Genomic DNA, 15,179 nt, shown 5'->3' on the forward strand with positions numbered 1-15,179 from the left:
TAAATATATTAGTCTGTGGTTAAAGGAACTTGAAAACATTGAACAACGGCATCTTTGTTTTCTAACCTGTCAACTGTCAGTTTAGGCTGCTCGCCGGCTCCTCATCACCACTTCAAGATGGCGGCCCAATTTCTCGCGTCACGGCAGCCAATGCTGCGTCTACTTATAAGATGTCTACGGTTGTCAACGTTTACTTCCTGGTTTAATTTGACATCATTCTCGGCTTCCGTCGCCGGCATTGCTTCCGCGGTCGAAGCGTCAGCTAACCAGTTAGCCGCCGTGTTAGCAACTTCCAAAGATGGCGAACGTGGTTTTGGAGTACAAGGCGTCAGCCGGCGACTCTGACCCCCAGACGCGCCCGATTCTGATTGTCGGACAGCATTCGAACCTGCAGCAAGTGGACTGGGGCCAAGTAAAAGGAAAACTCAAGCCGGTTGTCAGTAAAGAGGTAAAGATCACGTGCTGTAAAGCGTATCGGTTCTAGCTAGCACCGCCGCTAGCAAGATGACTGTGACAGCCCATATACATGATTTTATTTATTAATTAATTAGACGTCATTTTTTTTATTAAAATCATAACATATATTAAATATTGCAAAATAAAGGCGTTTTTTTTTCGAAATAGGAAAATGTGTGAGTCGTTTGGATGCTTGTGTAACAAAGTGTGATCAAAGAGTTGTAATCATTACACCATTTTTTATCTTCGCCTCAAAGTACACACACAGGCTTTCTTTCATTACTTAAGAGTTCAAACAAAATCTTAATCTGGATTAGTCATCTGGTTTCTTCAAGATCCGTCCATCCATCCATCTTCTTCCGCTTATTTGAGGTTGGGTCGCGGGGGCAGCAGCCTAAGCAGGGAAGCCCAGACTACCCTCTCCCCAGCCACTTCGTCCAGCTCCTTCCGGGGGATCCCGAGGCGTTCCCAGGCCAGCCGGGAGAGATAGTCTTCCCAACGTGTCCTGGGTCTTCCCCGTGGCCTCCTACCGGTCGGACGTGCCTTAAAAACCTCCCTAGGGAGGCGTTCGGGTGGCATCCTGACCAGATGCCCGAACCACCCCACCTGGCTCCTGTTGCTTCAAGATGTAATTCCTAATCTTACTTCTGCACGTCTTCCAATTTCCGTATACAGTGGTACCTCAATTTACGATCTTAATCGGTTCTGGGATGGAGCTCTTATCTCAAAACACTTGTATCTCAAATCAACGTCTCCCATTAAAATGAATTAAAATCAATTTAATTGGTGATCAACCTTTCCAACACAGCACACTTTTGTAACATGCCTTTTATAAAGAAAAATCCACTTTTTGTATGAAAACTCTACAAAATAATTGTATAAAGTAATGTAATAATAATGAACATAATTTTCCTTGGAAGGTGGACTTAAACGATACCTACTTCCAGCTGCTTCTCCGTCAAACACATAATCTGCAGCTTTTCTATATTTTCATGGATCCATCCATTTTCTACCGCTTGTCCCTTTCGGGGTCGTGGGGGGTGCTTGACCCTATCTCAGCTGCATCCGGGCGGAAGGTGGTGTACACCCTGTACAAGTGCTACACAGAAAGCTCACGAGCTCGGGATTGAACTCAGGACCTTCGTATTGTGAGGCACATGCACTAACCCCTGTAACACCGTGCTGCCCATATATATATATATATATATATATATATATATATATATATATATATATATATATATATATATATATATATGTATATATATATTCATATTTTCATGGATAAACAATGAAAAAAACCATGACGTTCCCCTTTTAAACACAGGGCAGGGTTGCAGGTTCGATCCCCGCTTCTGCCACCCTAGTCCGTTGTGTCCTTGGGCAAGACACTCTACCCACCTGCTCCCAGTGCCACCCACACTGGTTTAAATGTAACGTAGATATTGGGTTTCACAATGTAAAGCGCTTTGAGTCACTTGAGAAAAGCGCTATATAAATGTAATTCACTTCACAAAACAATTTGGCCAAATAAGATGAAGTCTACGAGCTCGGTTCTTCTCCAACAACACGTGGTTTAGTGCAACGATTTTGCCAACAAAAATAAATAGGAGTGATACCCCTGACATCTAAGACACAAGCTTTGTGCCTCACTGGCAACTCGGCGTGCTGTCACATTGCAGCCTGTGTTCAATGTTATTGGAACACTGACAAAGTTCAATAATGGCACAAGTAACCATCCCAGTAAACAAAAGGCAAAATGTTATAACGAGTTGTGGCAACGGTTCTTACTCATGGTTTTACAGAATACTACTAATAATGCTAATGTTCCATTTCGGCATGGTGATGAGTTATTTCCACATACAAGAATGGCTTCTGGAGTGGAGGGGCGTGCGCTTCACGGGGCTGTTCCTTGCCGCCGTGGTTGTGAAAGTGCTTGATTTGATATGCAGCGCAGCCTGCTTTTTAAATGTTGACATTGCAGACGATAACCTTTACTTACTCTCACAGCCAAAACCATTATTGTGATTAAAATGTTATTAATTTTGCAGCCATAATGGGTTCTTTTGTCTCTGATGTGCTCATCAGTCTGAGGAGTAATTGTCTATTTCTTTATTCAAACAGTTACCCAGTATCACCTCTGTGTGTCGCCCAAGTGTCCACAGCATGTAGAACTGTGCCACGCCAGCCATGAAGATGTCGTTAACCACTGCACATTTCCACGTTAAGCTCACTCTTGATACATCTTAATTTTGCCGTGAAAAGTTTGTACGTCAACAATTAGCCGTGTCTCAAAACACTTAAATTGAGGTACCACTGTGGTTCTATCACTAAATCGTTGAAAGCATGATACCATATATATCTCTAGCTTAAAAGTAACTAAGGTTTGCTTGTAATTTTGTATAATCATGTGTAGTGATGTATACTGACTACCGGTATTATTTGGTACCGGTTCCATGAGGTCCACCAGTCCATGAGGACCTTGAAGATTCTGGACTAACGATACAGCTTTCGGTATTTTTTGTTCCAGCTGACCGACATTATTATGACATGCTGTCACAATGAGTTCAGCTGTCACTGCTACAAATTAAAATCAGCTTTGAATCCTGACAAATATGGAAGCAACACCACACAAAAGTTTGTACCACAACAATATTTCCTCCTCAAAAGTTTCTTTAAAGTCATGCACGCTGTGTCGGTAAGTGAACGCACTTTACTCACGGCGAGTTCTGACTGCGTTTTATCAACCGTCATCCTAGCGATCCATTAATACACAGGCCAATTTTAATACACTCAAAAAAGTGAAACATTTAGGAATATTATAGTCCGAATGCAGCTGGGATAGCCACCCCAAAAGGGAAAAAGCGGTAGAAAATGGATGGATGGATAGTAAGTATACAATAATATGATCATTTTTGAATGTCCACAAGGGGGTGGCCACAGGGTTCAAGATTCTGGACTAACGCTACATTTATTTATAGTATTTTTTGTTCCAGCTGACCAACGTAATTATGACAAGCTGTCACAATGAGTTCAGCTGTCGCTGCTACACATTAAAATCAGCTTTGAATAATGACAAATAAGGAAGCAACACCACACAAAAGTTTGTACCACAACAATATTTCCTCTTCAAAAGTTTCTTTAAAGTCATGAACGCACTTCACTCATGGCTAGCCTTGCCTGCGTTTTATAAACCGTTAACCTCATAATCCATTAATCCACAGGCCAATATTAAAATGGATGGATGGATAATAAGTGTATAATATTTTATTTTATTATTTTATATTTTAATGTCCACAAGGGGGTGCCACGGAGTTCAATATTAGGACCCCCTCTGTTCATCAAGTATATTAAGGAATTTGGACAAAATGTGTCTGATGCCAACATGCATTTTTACACTGATGACACAATAATTGACTGTTTTGGTTCGAACCCTGCTAAAGCTGTAGAATCTCTGCAGATGTGGTCCAGCACACACTTCTGCAGCTAAAACGAGTGAACAGCGGTGCCGCGCCCGGGAATCATTTTTGGTGATTTAACTCCCAATTTCAACCCTTGATGCTGAGTGCCAAGCAGGGAGGTAATGGGTCCCATTTTTATAGTCTTTGGTATGACTCGGCCGGGGTTTGAACTCACAACCTACCGATCTCAGGGCGGACACTCTAACCACTAGGCCACTGAGTAGGTGATGGAAGGTTCCTCAAATTATCCATAAATTGGCGTTGAAGCGATATAGCATGTGCTGTGACTGATGGGCCATGGTTGCTGTCTGACGTCACTCCATGGCGCCGTGTTTTTGTGTCTCTAAAACACCTTGCTTAAATATGTTTCAGTTCCTTCTGTCTCTTGACTACAAACTAGACGATTGGGCATTACATTTGCTCACTGAGTCTTTTTATTTTTATAATACACACACACATACTTCAGTAGCTGTCAATATGGTTTCCGGTCCGTCATTCAAGTACGTCTGTTTGCAACATAAACACAAAACATTTCCTACTGTTACAAAATGCACACCCACATAACATGGTAATTGATAGTATTGATGTATATTTTTGATATATCATGTAAAAGGTCTGTGGTCTGCACATGCACATATATAACGATTTTCAGCAGAGTAATTGTAATGAATAGAAACACAGTGATGGATCTTTGTGGTCTTTACAAGATGATGACATAACTGCATTTCACCTTGTACTCCACACATAGTTGACTTGTTTAAGACTTAAAAACCGCTGTGGATTAAAGACTTCCCTGCTCTCCATCATTTTGGAGGTTTTCACCCTCTTGTGCTAATTTACAGTGGGGGCAAAAAAGTATTTAGTCAGCCACCAATTGTGCAAGTTCTCCCACTTAAAAATATGTAATTTTCATCATAGGTACACTTCAACTATGAGAGACAGAATGGGGGGGAAATAATACAGGAATTCACATTATAGGATTTTTTATGAATTAATAGGTAAATTCCTCTGTAAAATAAGTATTTGGTCACCTACAAACAAGCAAGATTTCTGGCTTTCACTGACCTGTAACTTCTTCTTGAAGAGACTCCTCTGTCCTCCACTCGTTGTCTGTATTAATGGCACCTGTTTGGCCTCCTTATCAGTATAAAAGAGGAAAAGAACCATATGGACTGTTATAGGCCTAAAGTTCAAAAGCCAGCATCTGTGATGGTATGGGGGTGTATTAGTGCCCAAGGCATGGGTAACTTACACATCTGTGAAGGCACCATTAATGCTGAAAGGTACATACAGGTTTTGGAGCAACATATGTTGCCATCCAAGCAACGTCTTTTTCATGGACGCCCCTGCTTATTTCAGCAAGACAATTAACTGTGGGAGCAATTATTAGTAAATGGGAGACATACAAGACCACTGATAATCTCCTTCCATCTGGGGCTCCAAGCAAGAGCTCACCCCGTGGGGTCAAAATGATCAAAAAATCCCAGAATCCCACTGTGAATGCTAATTAAAATACATTTTTTCACATCTTTATTTCCACATATCGTACCGAGAAATGCCGGTATTGTACCGATAAGCTCTTAACGATATACATTCCTAATCACGTGATCAGCAATGTGCTGGTAATCCACAAACGGTGTGTTCTTTCAGATCTGGCAGGCGGCTCTCAACACTTTGAGCCCCAAACCCACAGACAACTGCCCTCTGTACCTCAACTATGCGGCGGTGGCTGCGCTTCCTTCTCGGGTCAGCCGGCACAACAGCCCATCTTCTGCCAACTTCATCTCCCGCCTGGTGCGCTCCTGCCTGCCTGGAGGCAACAACCGCTGCATCCTGGTCAGTGCCCGCCCCACTATCTCGCAAATATGACTTGTCCAGTTGAAGGAGCGTGTGTGAAACAACACGACTGACTTTTTCTTGTTTAGATGGTGTGTGAACGCTCAGACGTGTTTGCGTCAGCCTGCGCCATTTCCCGAGCGTTCCCCATCTTCTCTCGTCGTTCCACATCTTCCCGCAAGGCAGAGAAGAAGCACGTTGTCGTGGAGTTTGTGATTGTCGGCCAGGACAGCAACCCTCTAGATGAAGCCGAGCTTGAGGTACCGACTGACCCACGCTGTTCTTTTTACACTGACTGGACTTCCTGGGCCATTCATTTATTTACTGTCAGTAGGTTGCAGTCTGTGGGCACCTCACCATTCAATTAATAAACAATTTTTGATGCATGTATAATTTATATGTATATATATATATATATATATTAGGGCTGGGCGATATGGCCTTTTTTTAATATCTCAATATTTTTAGGCCATATCGCGATACACGATATATATCTCGATATTTTGCCTTAGCCTTGAATGAACACTTGATACATATAATCACAGCAGTATGATGATTCTATGTGTCTACATTAAAACATTCTTGTTCATACTGCATTAATATATGCTCATTTGAAACTTCCATGCAGAGAGGGAAATCACAACTAAGTCAATTGACCAACACTGTATTTATTAAACAGTTATTAAGCAGTGGCACAAACATTCATGTAATTTCCAAAACAGAAAGTGCAAAATTGTGAGTAATTTTAAAACAAGCTATTAGTGCACTTTTGTCCATGATGTCACTAAGATGACAAATTAAAACAACACTAAATTAAAGTGCACTTTTTGTACAGAACGCCACTGTAATAGTTTAAAACAAATAAAGTGCACTTTTGTACATGATGTCACACAAGATATTTCAATAACTGTCAAATAAAAATGAGCTGCATATTAGGAAATCAAATAGTGTATGTCTTTCACTATGTGGTAGGTTCCTGCAGGCGTTATCTCTTTTGTTGTTGACTATTTTTTTCATACGGTGTTGATCTGGAAATGTTTGCCTCGGCATTTTGATGGTGTGGGCGTGTGGCACCGAACAGAGATGTTGGCACTCTACATTCTCTAGCAGGTGACTTTTCAAATGATGCTACATATTAGCAGTAATGCTACTTTTTGTAGCAATGCTTTTTCCCCACACTTGACAAGTCTGTTCGACATATTCCCACTTGAAGCCGAACCACCGCCAGACGATGGACCTCCTGCTGTTTTTCTTGGGAATTAATTATTCCTTCATTTGTTACCAGATTTGCACCTTCTTTCTCTCGTATTACCACTCGCACCACAGCTAACTTCAACCATGCTGCTACCTCTCTGCTGCGCGAGGGCGTATACGTATTTGACGTATGACGTGACAGTATGTGACGTACGTATGTAAGAAGGTGCGCTCGCTGTCTGTGAGAAGGACAGACAAGAAAGAGTGGGAAGAGCCTGTAGTGTAATGTCCGCAGCTAAAAGCAACTGCGTGAGAACGTATACTCGAATATCACGATATAGTAATTTTCTATATCGCACAGAGACAAACCCGCGATATATCGCGTATATCGATATATCGCCCAGCCCTAATACATATATATATAGAGAGAGAGAGATGCAGTTTTGCATTTCTTTGTTTCACCAAATCTACAAAACCAGTGAAGTTGGCACATTGTGTAAATGGTAGATAAATACAGAATACAATGAATTGCAAATTATTTTCAACTTATATTCAATTGAATAGACTGCAAAGACAAGATACTTAACGTTCAAACTGGTAAACTTTGTTATTTTTTGTAAATATTAACTCCTTTGGAATTTGATGCCTGCAACATGTTTCAAAAAAGATGGCACCAGTGGCAAGAAAGACTGATAAAGTTGAGGAATGCTCATCAAACACTTATTTGGAACATCCCACAGGTGAACAGGCTAATTGGGAACAGGTGGGTGCCATGATTGGGTATAAGAGCAGCTTCCATGAAATGCTCCGTCATTCACAAACAAGGATGGGGTGAGGGTCACCACTTTGTCAACAAATGCGTGAGCAAATTGTCCAACAGTTTAAGAACAACATTTCTCAACCAGCTATTGCAAGGACTTTAGGGATTTCACCATCTACGGTCAGAGAATCTGGAGAAATCTCTGCACGTAAGCGGCAAGGCCGAAACCCACATTGAATGCCCGTAACCTTCGATCCCTCAGGCGGTACTGCATCAAAAAGTGACTTCAGTGTGTAAAGGATATCACCACATGGGCTCAGGAACACTTCAGAAAACCACTGTCAGTAACTACAGTGTGTTGCTACATCTGTAACTGCAAGTTAAAACTCTACTATGCAAAGCCATTTATCAACAACACCCAGAAACACTTCGCTTGACCCAAGCTCATCTAAGATGGACTGATGCAAAGTGGAAAAGTGTTCTGTGGTCTGACGAGTCCACATTTTAAATTGTTTTTTGAAACTGTGGACCAAAGAGGAAAAGAACCATATGGACTGTTATAGGCTTAAAGTTCAAAAGCCAGCATCTGTGATGGTATGGGTGTGTATTAGTACCCAAGACATGGGTAACTTCCACATCTGTGAAGACACCATTAATTTCTGAAAGGTACATACAGGTTTTGAAACAACATATGTTGCCATCCAAGCAATGTTATCACGGACGCCCCTGCTTATTTCAGCAAGACAATGCCAAGCCACATGTTACAACAGCGTGGCTTCATAGTAAAAGAGTGCGGGTACTAGACTGGCCTGCCTGTAGTCCAGACCTGTCTCCCATTGAAAATGTGTGGCGCAATATGAAGCCTAAAATACCACAACGGAGACCCCCGGACTGTTGAACAACTTAAGCTGTACATCAAGCAAGAATGGGAAATAATTCCACCTGAAAAGCTTCAGAAATGTGTCTCCTCAGTTCCCAAATGTTTACTGAGTTTTGTTAAAAGGGAAGGCCATGTAACACAGTGGTAAAAATGCTGCCATTAAATTCTAAGTTAATGATTATTTGCAAAAAATAACAGTTTAGCAGTTCAAACATTAAGTCTTATGTCTTTGCAGTCTATTAAATTGAATATAAGTTGAAAAGGATTTGCAAATCATTGTATTCTGTTTTTATTTACCATTTACACAACGTGCCAACTTCACTGCTTTTGGGTTTTGTAAATTTATGACTTGCAACTTTTAAAAGCAGTGCATTTGTCAGAAGAAATTCCCAACTATTTATCAACACTGCCCTAAAATGAAGGAGCTGGTGGGATCTCTCAGTGAGGTGGCTCGCTGCAGTCAGCTAAGTTTTAGAACTGTCAGCATTAGAGCTGGGCGATATATGGAATATACTCGATATATCGCGGGTTTGAAAAGGACTATATCGTGATAGTTGAGTATATGTTCTCACACAGTTGCTTTTAGCTGCGGGCATTACACTACAGGCGTTTCTCACTCTTTCTTTCCTCTCCTTCTCACAGAGACATAAAACAAGCGCACCTTCTTACATACGTCACATACTGTCGCACGTGCAACGTCACACGCTCTCGCCAAGCAGAGAGGTAGCGGCACGGGTAAAGTTAGCTGTGATGCTAGCGGTGTGAGTGGTAAAACGAGAGAAAGAAAGATGCAAAGCTGGTAACAAATGGAGTACGAATAATTAATTCCCAGGAAAAACAACACGGGGTCCATCGTCTGGCGGTGGTTTGGCTTCAAGCGGGAAGATGTTGAACAGACAACCGTAATATGTCAAGTATGCTGCAAAAGCGTTGCTACAAAAAGTAGCAATACTGCTAATTTGTAGCATCATTTGAAAAGTCACCCGCTAGAGAATGAAGAGTGCTTGAAACTCTGCATGTCAACATCTCCGTTCGGTGCCACACCCACAAAATGCTGAAGCAACCATTTCCAGATCAACACCGTATGAAAAAGATAGTCAACAACAGAAGGAGATAACGTCCGCAGTAACCTACCACATAGCGAAGGACATACACTATTTGATTTCATATTATGCAGCTCATTTTTATTTGACAGTTATTGAAATATGTTGTGTGACATTATGCACAAAAGTGCACTTTATGTGTTTTAAACTATTGTAGTGGCGTTCTGTACAAAAAGTGCACTTTAATTTAGTGTTGTTTTGATATGTCATCTTAGTGACATGCACAAAAGTGCACTAATAGCTTGTTTTAAAATGTCTCTGACAATCTTGCACTTTCTGTTTTGGAAATGACATGAATGTTTGTGCCACTGCTTAATAACTGTTTAATAAATACAGTTTTGCTAAATTGACTTAGTTGTGATTTACCTCTCTGCATGAAAGTTTAAAATGAGCATATATTAATGCAGTATGAACAAGAATGTTTTAATGTAGACACATAGAATCATCATACTGCTGTGATTATATGCATCAAGTGTTCATTCAAGGCTAAGGCAAAATATCGAGATATATATCGTGTATCGTGACATGGCCTAAAAATATTGAGATACTAATAAAAGGCCATATTGCCCAGCCCTAGTCTGCTTTATTTATTTTAAATACATTGATTATTGACGTCTACGAATCAGGTTTACAGTCGTCCATGTCTGAATCTAAAAATCCCCCACCTCTAGTCAGTACCAAACATCTATTGAGGATAAAGTCAATCTTTTCCATATACCGTCCCAGCCCTAGTAATAATAATAATAATAGATTAGATTTATATAGCGCTTTTCGAGACACTCAAAGCGCTTCACAGAGAAGTGAGAAGCCATCATTCATTCACACCTGGTGGTGGTAAGCTACTTTTGTAGCCACAGCTGCCCTGGGGTAGACTGACAGAAGCGTACGGCCCCTCCGACCACCACCTATCATTCATCATTCATTCACCAGTGTGAGCGGCACTGGGGGCAAGGGTGAAGTGTCCTGCCCAAGGACACAACGGCAGCAGACTTGGATGGTAAGAGACGGGGAGCGAACCTGCAACCCTCAGGTTTCTGGCACGGCCGTTCTACCCACTACGCCATGCCGCCCCTAGTACGGATATTTAGTAGCATTAGTACATATAGATTAGATCAATATTTACATTTTTGTCATTTTGAGGGCAAAACCCAAATGATTTATTGGTAGCAATATTAGTCTTTGCTTGTATTTAGTTGGTGTGCGTTAGCCATTGTGTTGTACGTAGCTTTCATTAGCACAAATACATCATTGATATGAACCAGGACAGGGAGTGAATCTATTCCTGTCTTCAGTGTCTCTCCAACGCTGCAGACGGAGTGCGACTGGCCGCTCGTATCGTAGACACGCCGTGTAACGAGATGAACACGGACCACTTCCTAAATGTGAGCGTTTGACAATAAATCCGCACAATGATGTCTGTGTTGCCGTGTATGACAACAATGGACTCTCCACTTGTGTTTCAGGAAATCAAAGCAGTGGGAAGTCAACTCGGAATAGCACCCGTCATCATTCAGGGAGAGGAACTGAAAGAAAAAGGCTTTGGAGGTACAATGCATCCGGAAATTATTCAAAAATGGCATAAATTCATTTTTGTACTCAAAATTCTACACACAATACCCCATAATGACAGGACAACCATCTCTGCAGCATTTCACCAATCAGGCCTGTATGGTAGAGCGACCAGACGGAAGCCATTTCTTAGTCAAACATTTGCACCTGAAAGACTCTGACCACGAGAAACTAAAATCTCTGGTCTGATGAGACAAAGATTGAAGTCTTTGGCGTGAATGTTTGGAGGAAACCAGGCACCGCTCATCACCTGGCCAATACCATCCCTACAGTGAAGCATGGTGGTGGCAGCATCATGCTGTGGGGGTGCTTTTCAGCGGCAGGAACTGGGAGACTAGTCAGGATAGAGGGAAAGATGAATGCAGCAATGTACAAAGACATCCTAAATGAAAAGCAACGCTTCCCATCCAACCTAATGGAGCTGGAGAGGTGCTGCAAAAAGGAATGGTTGAAAGTGCCCAAAGATAGGTGTGCCAAGTTTGTGGCATCGTATTCAAAAAGACTTGAGGCTGGAATTGCTGCCAAAGGTGCATCAACTAAGTAGTGAACAAAGGCTTTGAATACTTATGTACGTGTGATTGTTTACCATACCAACTTTATTTATAAAGCCCCTTAAAAACAACCACAGTTGAAAAACAAAGGGCTCTACACCACAAACAAGTGAACACACAAAAAGCTGAAAAATACAGCCAAAGGACAGACTAAAATATAGTACTTTTATAATACTTATAAAGTATAGTACGTTATAGTAATATTATAATACTAATATAATATTAATTTTAATGAATGTGTAAAAATGTTTTTAAAAACACTTTCACATTGTTAGTTTGGGGTATTCTGTGTATAATTTTGAGGGCGTGGGGGCATGTGAGTAACACAGCTTAGCAGAAAGGATCACTGGTTATTACTACTAACCTACTCTACTTATCAGTTTTTTTAAAATATTAAATACTGGTATCATGTGTATATGTTGCATATGCTGATGTATTTCTGTTGTAGTTGTTATATATATATATATATATATATCGGTCGATCCCTATTGCACAGGCTGTTTAGCGCCTGGTATTTGGATCTTCGTAGATCAGGCCCTAAGTGTAATATTTGTGTATGTGCAATTTAGGTATTTACGGGGTTGGCAAGGCGGCTGAGCATCCTCCTGCATTAGCCATCTTGAGCCACACACCAGAGGGCGCCACCCAAACCATCGCATGGGTGGGCAAAGGTATTGTGTACGACACTGGAGGACTCAGCATCAAGGGAAAGGTGGGTTTCTTCTCCTGGCACACGCCTAGAAGCACAAATGTGTTCTCATCCAGCCATCGTTTCTGCTCCAGACCACAATGCCAGGCATGAAGAGGGACTGCGGCGGGGCGGCCGCCATCTTGGGAGCCTTTCAAGCCACCGTCAAACAGGTGAGCTCCTGGCGCCAAGCGAGTGTTTGGAGGTGAACCCTTGCTCTCCCGCCTCAGGGCTTCAAGGACAACCTGCACGCCGTCTTCTGCCTGGCAGAGAACGCAGTGGGACCTGCGGCCACACGGCCCGATGACATCCACACACTCTACTCTGGAAAGTGAGTCACTACTCCAGTGTTTTTCAACCACTGTGCCGCAGCACACTAGTGTGCCATGGGAGATTATCTAGTTTCACCTATTTGGGCGAAATATATTTTTTGCAAACCAGTAATTATAGTCTGCAAATTATGTGTTGTTATTGAGTGCTTGGTGCTGTCAGAGCTCGGCAGAATAACCGTGTAATACCCATCCATATCAGTAGGTGGCTAATTGCTTTGTAAATGACGGGAACAGCAGGAGGCAACGTGCAGGTCAAAAAGTATCTAATGCTTAAACCAAAAATAAACAAAAGGTGAGTGCCCCTAAGAAAAAGCATTGAAGCTTAGGGAAGGCTATGCAAAACAAAACTAAAACTGAACTGGCTACAAAGTAAACAAAAACAGAATGCTGGACGACAGCAAAGACTTACTGTGGAGCAAAGACAGCGTCCACAATGTACATCCGAACATGACATGACAATCAACAATGTCCCCACAAAGAAGGATAAAAACAACTGAAATATTCTTGATTGCTCAAACAAAGTAGATGCGGTAAATATCGCTCAAAGGAAGACATGAAACTGCTACAGGAAAATACCAAAAAAAGAGAGAAAAAGCCACCAAATTAGAAATGGTCACAGCTGATGAGGTGTTTAAAAAATTGAGCGCGCTCCACCCTAACAAGGCCACCGGCCTTGATAATATTCCCTCCAGATTCCTCAGGGACTCTGCCTCCATCATTGCCCCGATCATCATGCACATAATAAACCTATCAATTACACAAGGCCAAGTACCAAAAGATTTTAAGATAGCAAGAGTAACTCCCCTCTTTAAAAAAGGAAGCAAATTGGAACCTGGCAACTACCGACCTGTTTCTATTCTCAGTTCCATTTCGAAAGTAATGGAGAAAATAGTTTATGAACAGGTCGATAGTTACCTTGCCACTAATAAACTCATGTACAAATTCCAATCCGGCTTCAGAACTAACCACTCCACTGACACATGCCTTCTCTATCTGACCGACCACATCAAACATGAGGTGGACGCGGGCAAATACTGCGGCATGGTCATGCTGGACCTTCAGAAGGCCTTTGACACCGTTAACCACGCTATACTGTTGGATAAGCTCAGAGCAATCGGATTTAACAAAACCTCATGGAGCTGGATGCAATCTTACATGGAGGGGAGGGAGCAGGTGGTAGAGGTGAACGGCACCGTGTCCCCCCCCCCTCTCTGTGAGCTGTGGAGTCCCCCAAGGCAGAATATTGGGACCTTTACTGTTCCTAATATACATAAACGACATGTCATCGGCATGCGACTGTGAATTGTTTTTGTTTGCGGATGACTCTGCCCTGCTGGTATCCGGCAAGGACAAGTCACAGGTGGAGAAAATCCTCAGTGCTGAGCTGTGTAGAACTTGCACCTGGCTCGCTGACAACAAGCTATCCATACACTTGGGTAAAACAGAATCCATCCTGTTTGGGTCCCACATCAACCTTAAGAAAGTCAATGACTTCACCATAAAAGTAGGTGACATTGTTATCACCAGGAAAGATGAGGTCACCTACCTAGGTTCCATTCTAGAGGCTAACCTTTCCTGTGATAAAATGGCAACCCAGGTAATCAAAAAGGTTAACCAACGAACGAGATTTCTCTACAGAATTTCCTCTCTGGTCAACAAAAGCACCTTGAGGATTCTGGCGGGAACTCTCGTTCAACCCTTTTTCGATTACGCGTGCACCTCCTGGTACTCTAGCACCTCCAAAACCCTCAAATCTAAACTCCAAACATCTCAGAACAAGCTAGTCAGGTTACTTCTAGACCTCCACCCCAGATCCCACCTCACTCCTACCCACTTCTCTAAAGTGGGCTGGCTCAAGGTGGAGGACAGAGTTAAACAACTTGCACTGAGCCTAGTCTATAAAATCCGCTACACCTCCCTGATACCGAAGTACATGTCAAACTACTTCCTTAACGTAAATGACCGCCATAACCACAACACCAGGGGGAGCTCCACTAACCACGTTAAACCCAGATTCCGAACTAACAAAGGTCTTAACTCATTCTCTTTCTATGCCACATCAATGTGGAATGCGCTCCCAACAGGTATAAAAGAAAGGGCATCTCTATCCTCCTTCAAAACCGCAATAAAAGTTCACCTCCAGGCAGCTACAACCCTAAACTAACACCCTCCCCGGATTGCTAATAATCAAATGTAAACAATCAAATGCAGATACTTTTCTTATGCCTTCTGATCTCTCTCTCTCTCTCTGTCCACTACTTGATGTCCATATCCTACCCCCCCCTCCACACCCCTGATTGTAAATAATGTAAATAATTCAATGTGATTATCTTGTGTGATGACTGTATT

At 42.0% G+C, this 15,179-nt stretch overlaps 1 protein-coding gene across 1 annotated transcript in view; it reads left to right on the top strand.

Annotated features, from left to right (window-relative positions):
* Positions 1-237: 237 nt before the first annotated feature.
* The window catches only part of LOC133645864 (probable aminopeptidase NPEPL1), a 32,932-nt gene continuing 17,990 nt past the window's right edge, over positions 238-15,179 (top strand). Inside the window, exons 1-8 of the mRNA XM_062040785.1 lie at positions 238-448; positions 5,568-5,753; positions 5,843-6,013; positions 10,983-11,072; positions 11,154-11,235; positions 12,380-12,522; positions 12,594-12,671; positions 12,729-12,829. Of these exons, the coding sequence (XP_061896769.1) occupies positions 299-448; positions 5,568-5,753; positions 5,843-6,013; positions 10,983-11,072; positions 11,154-11,235; positions 12,380-12,522; positions 12,594-12,671; positions 12,729-12,829 (1,001 nt within the window). The 5' untranslated portion in view covers positions 238-298. The remainder of the gene's footprint in view (positions 449-5,567; positions 5,754-5,842; positions 6,014-10,982; positions 11,073-11,153; positions 11,236-12,379; positions 12,523-12,593; positions 12,672-12,728; positions 12,830-15,179) is intronic.

This window comes from Entelurus aequoreus, linkage group LG01 (assembly GCF_033978785.1).
Source record: "Entelurus aequoreus isolate RoL-2023_Sb linkage group LG01, RoL_Eaeq_v1.1, whole genome shotgun sequence".
Lineage (NCBI taxonomy): Eukaryota > Metazoa > Chordata > Actinopteri > Syngnathiformes > Syngnathidae > Entelurus > Entelurus aequoreus.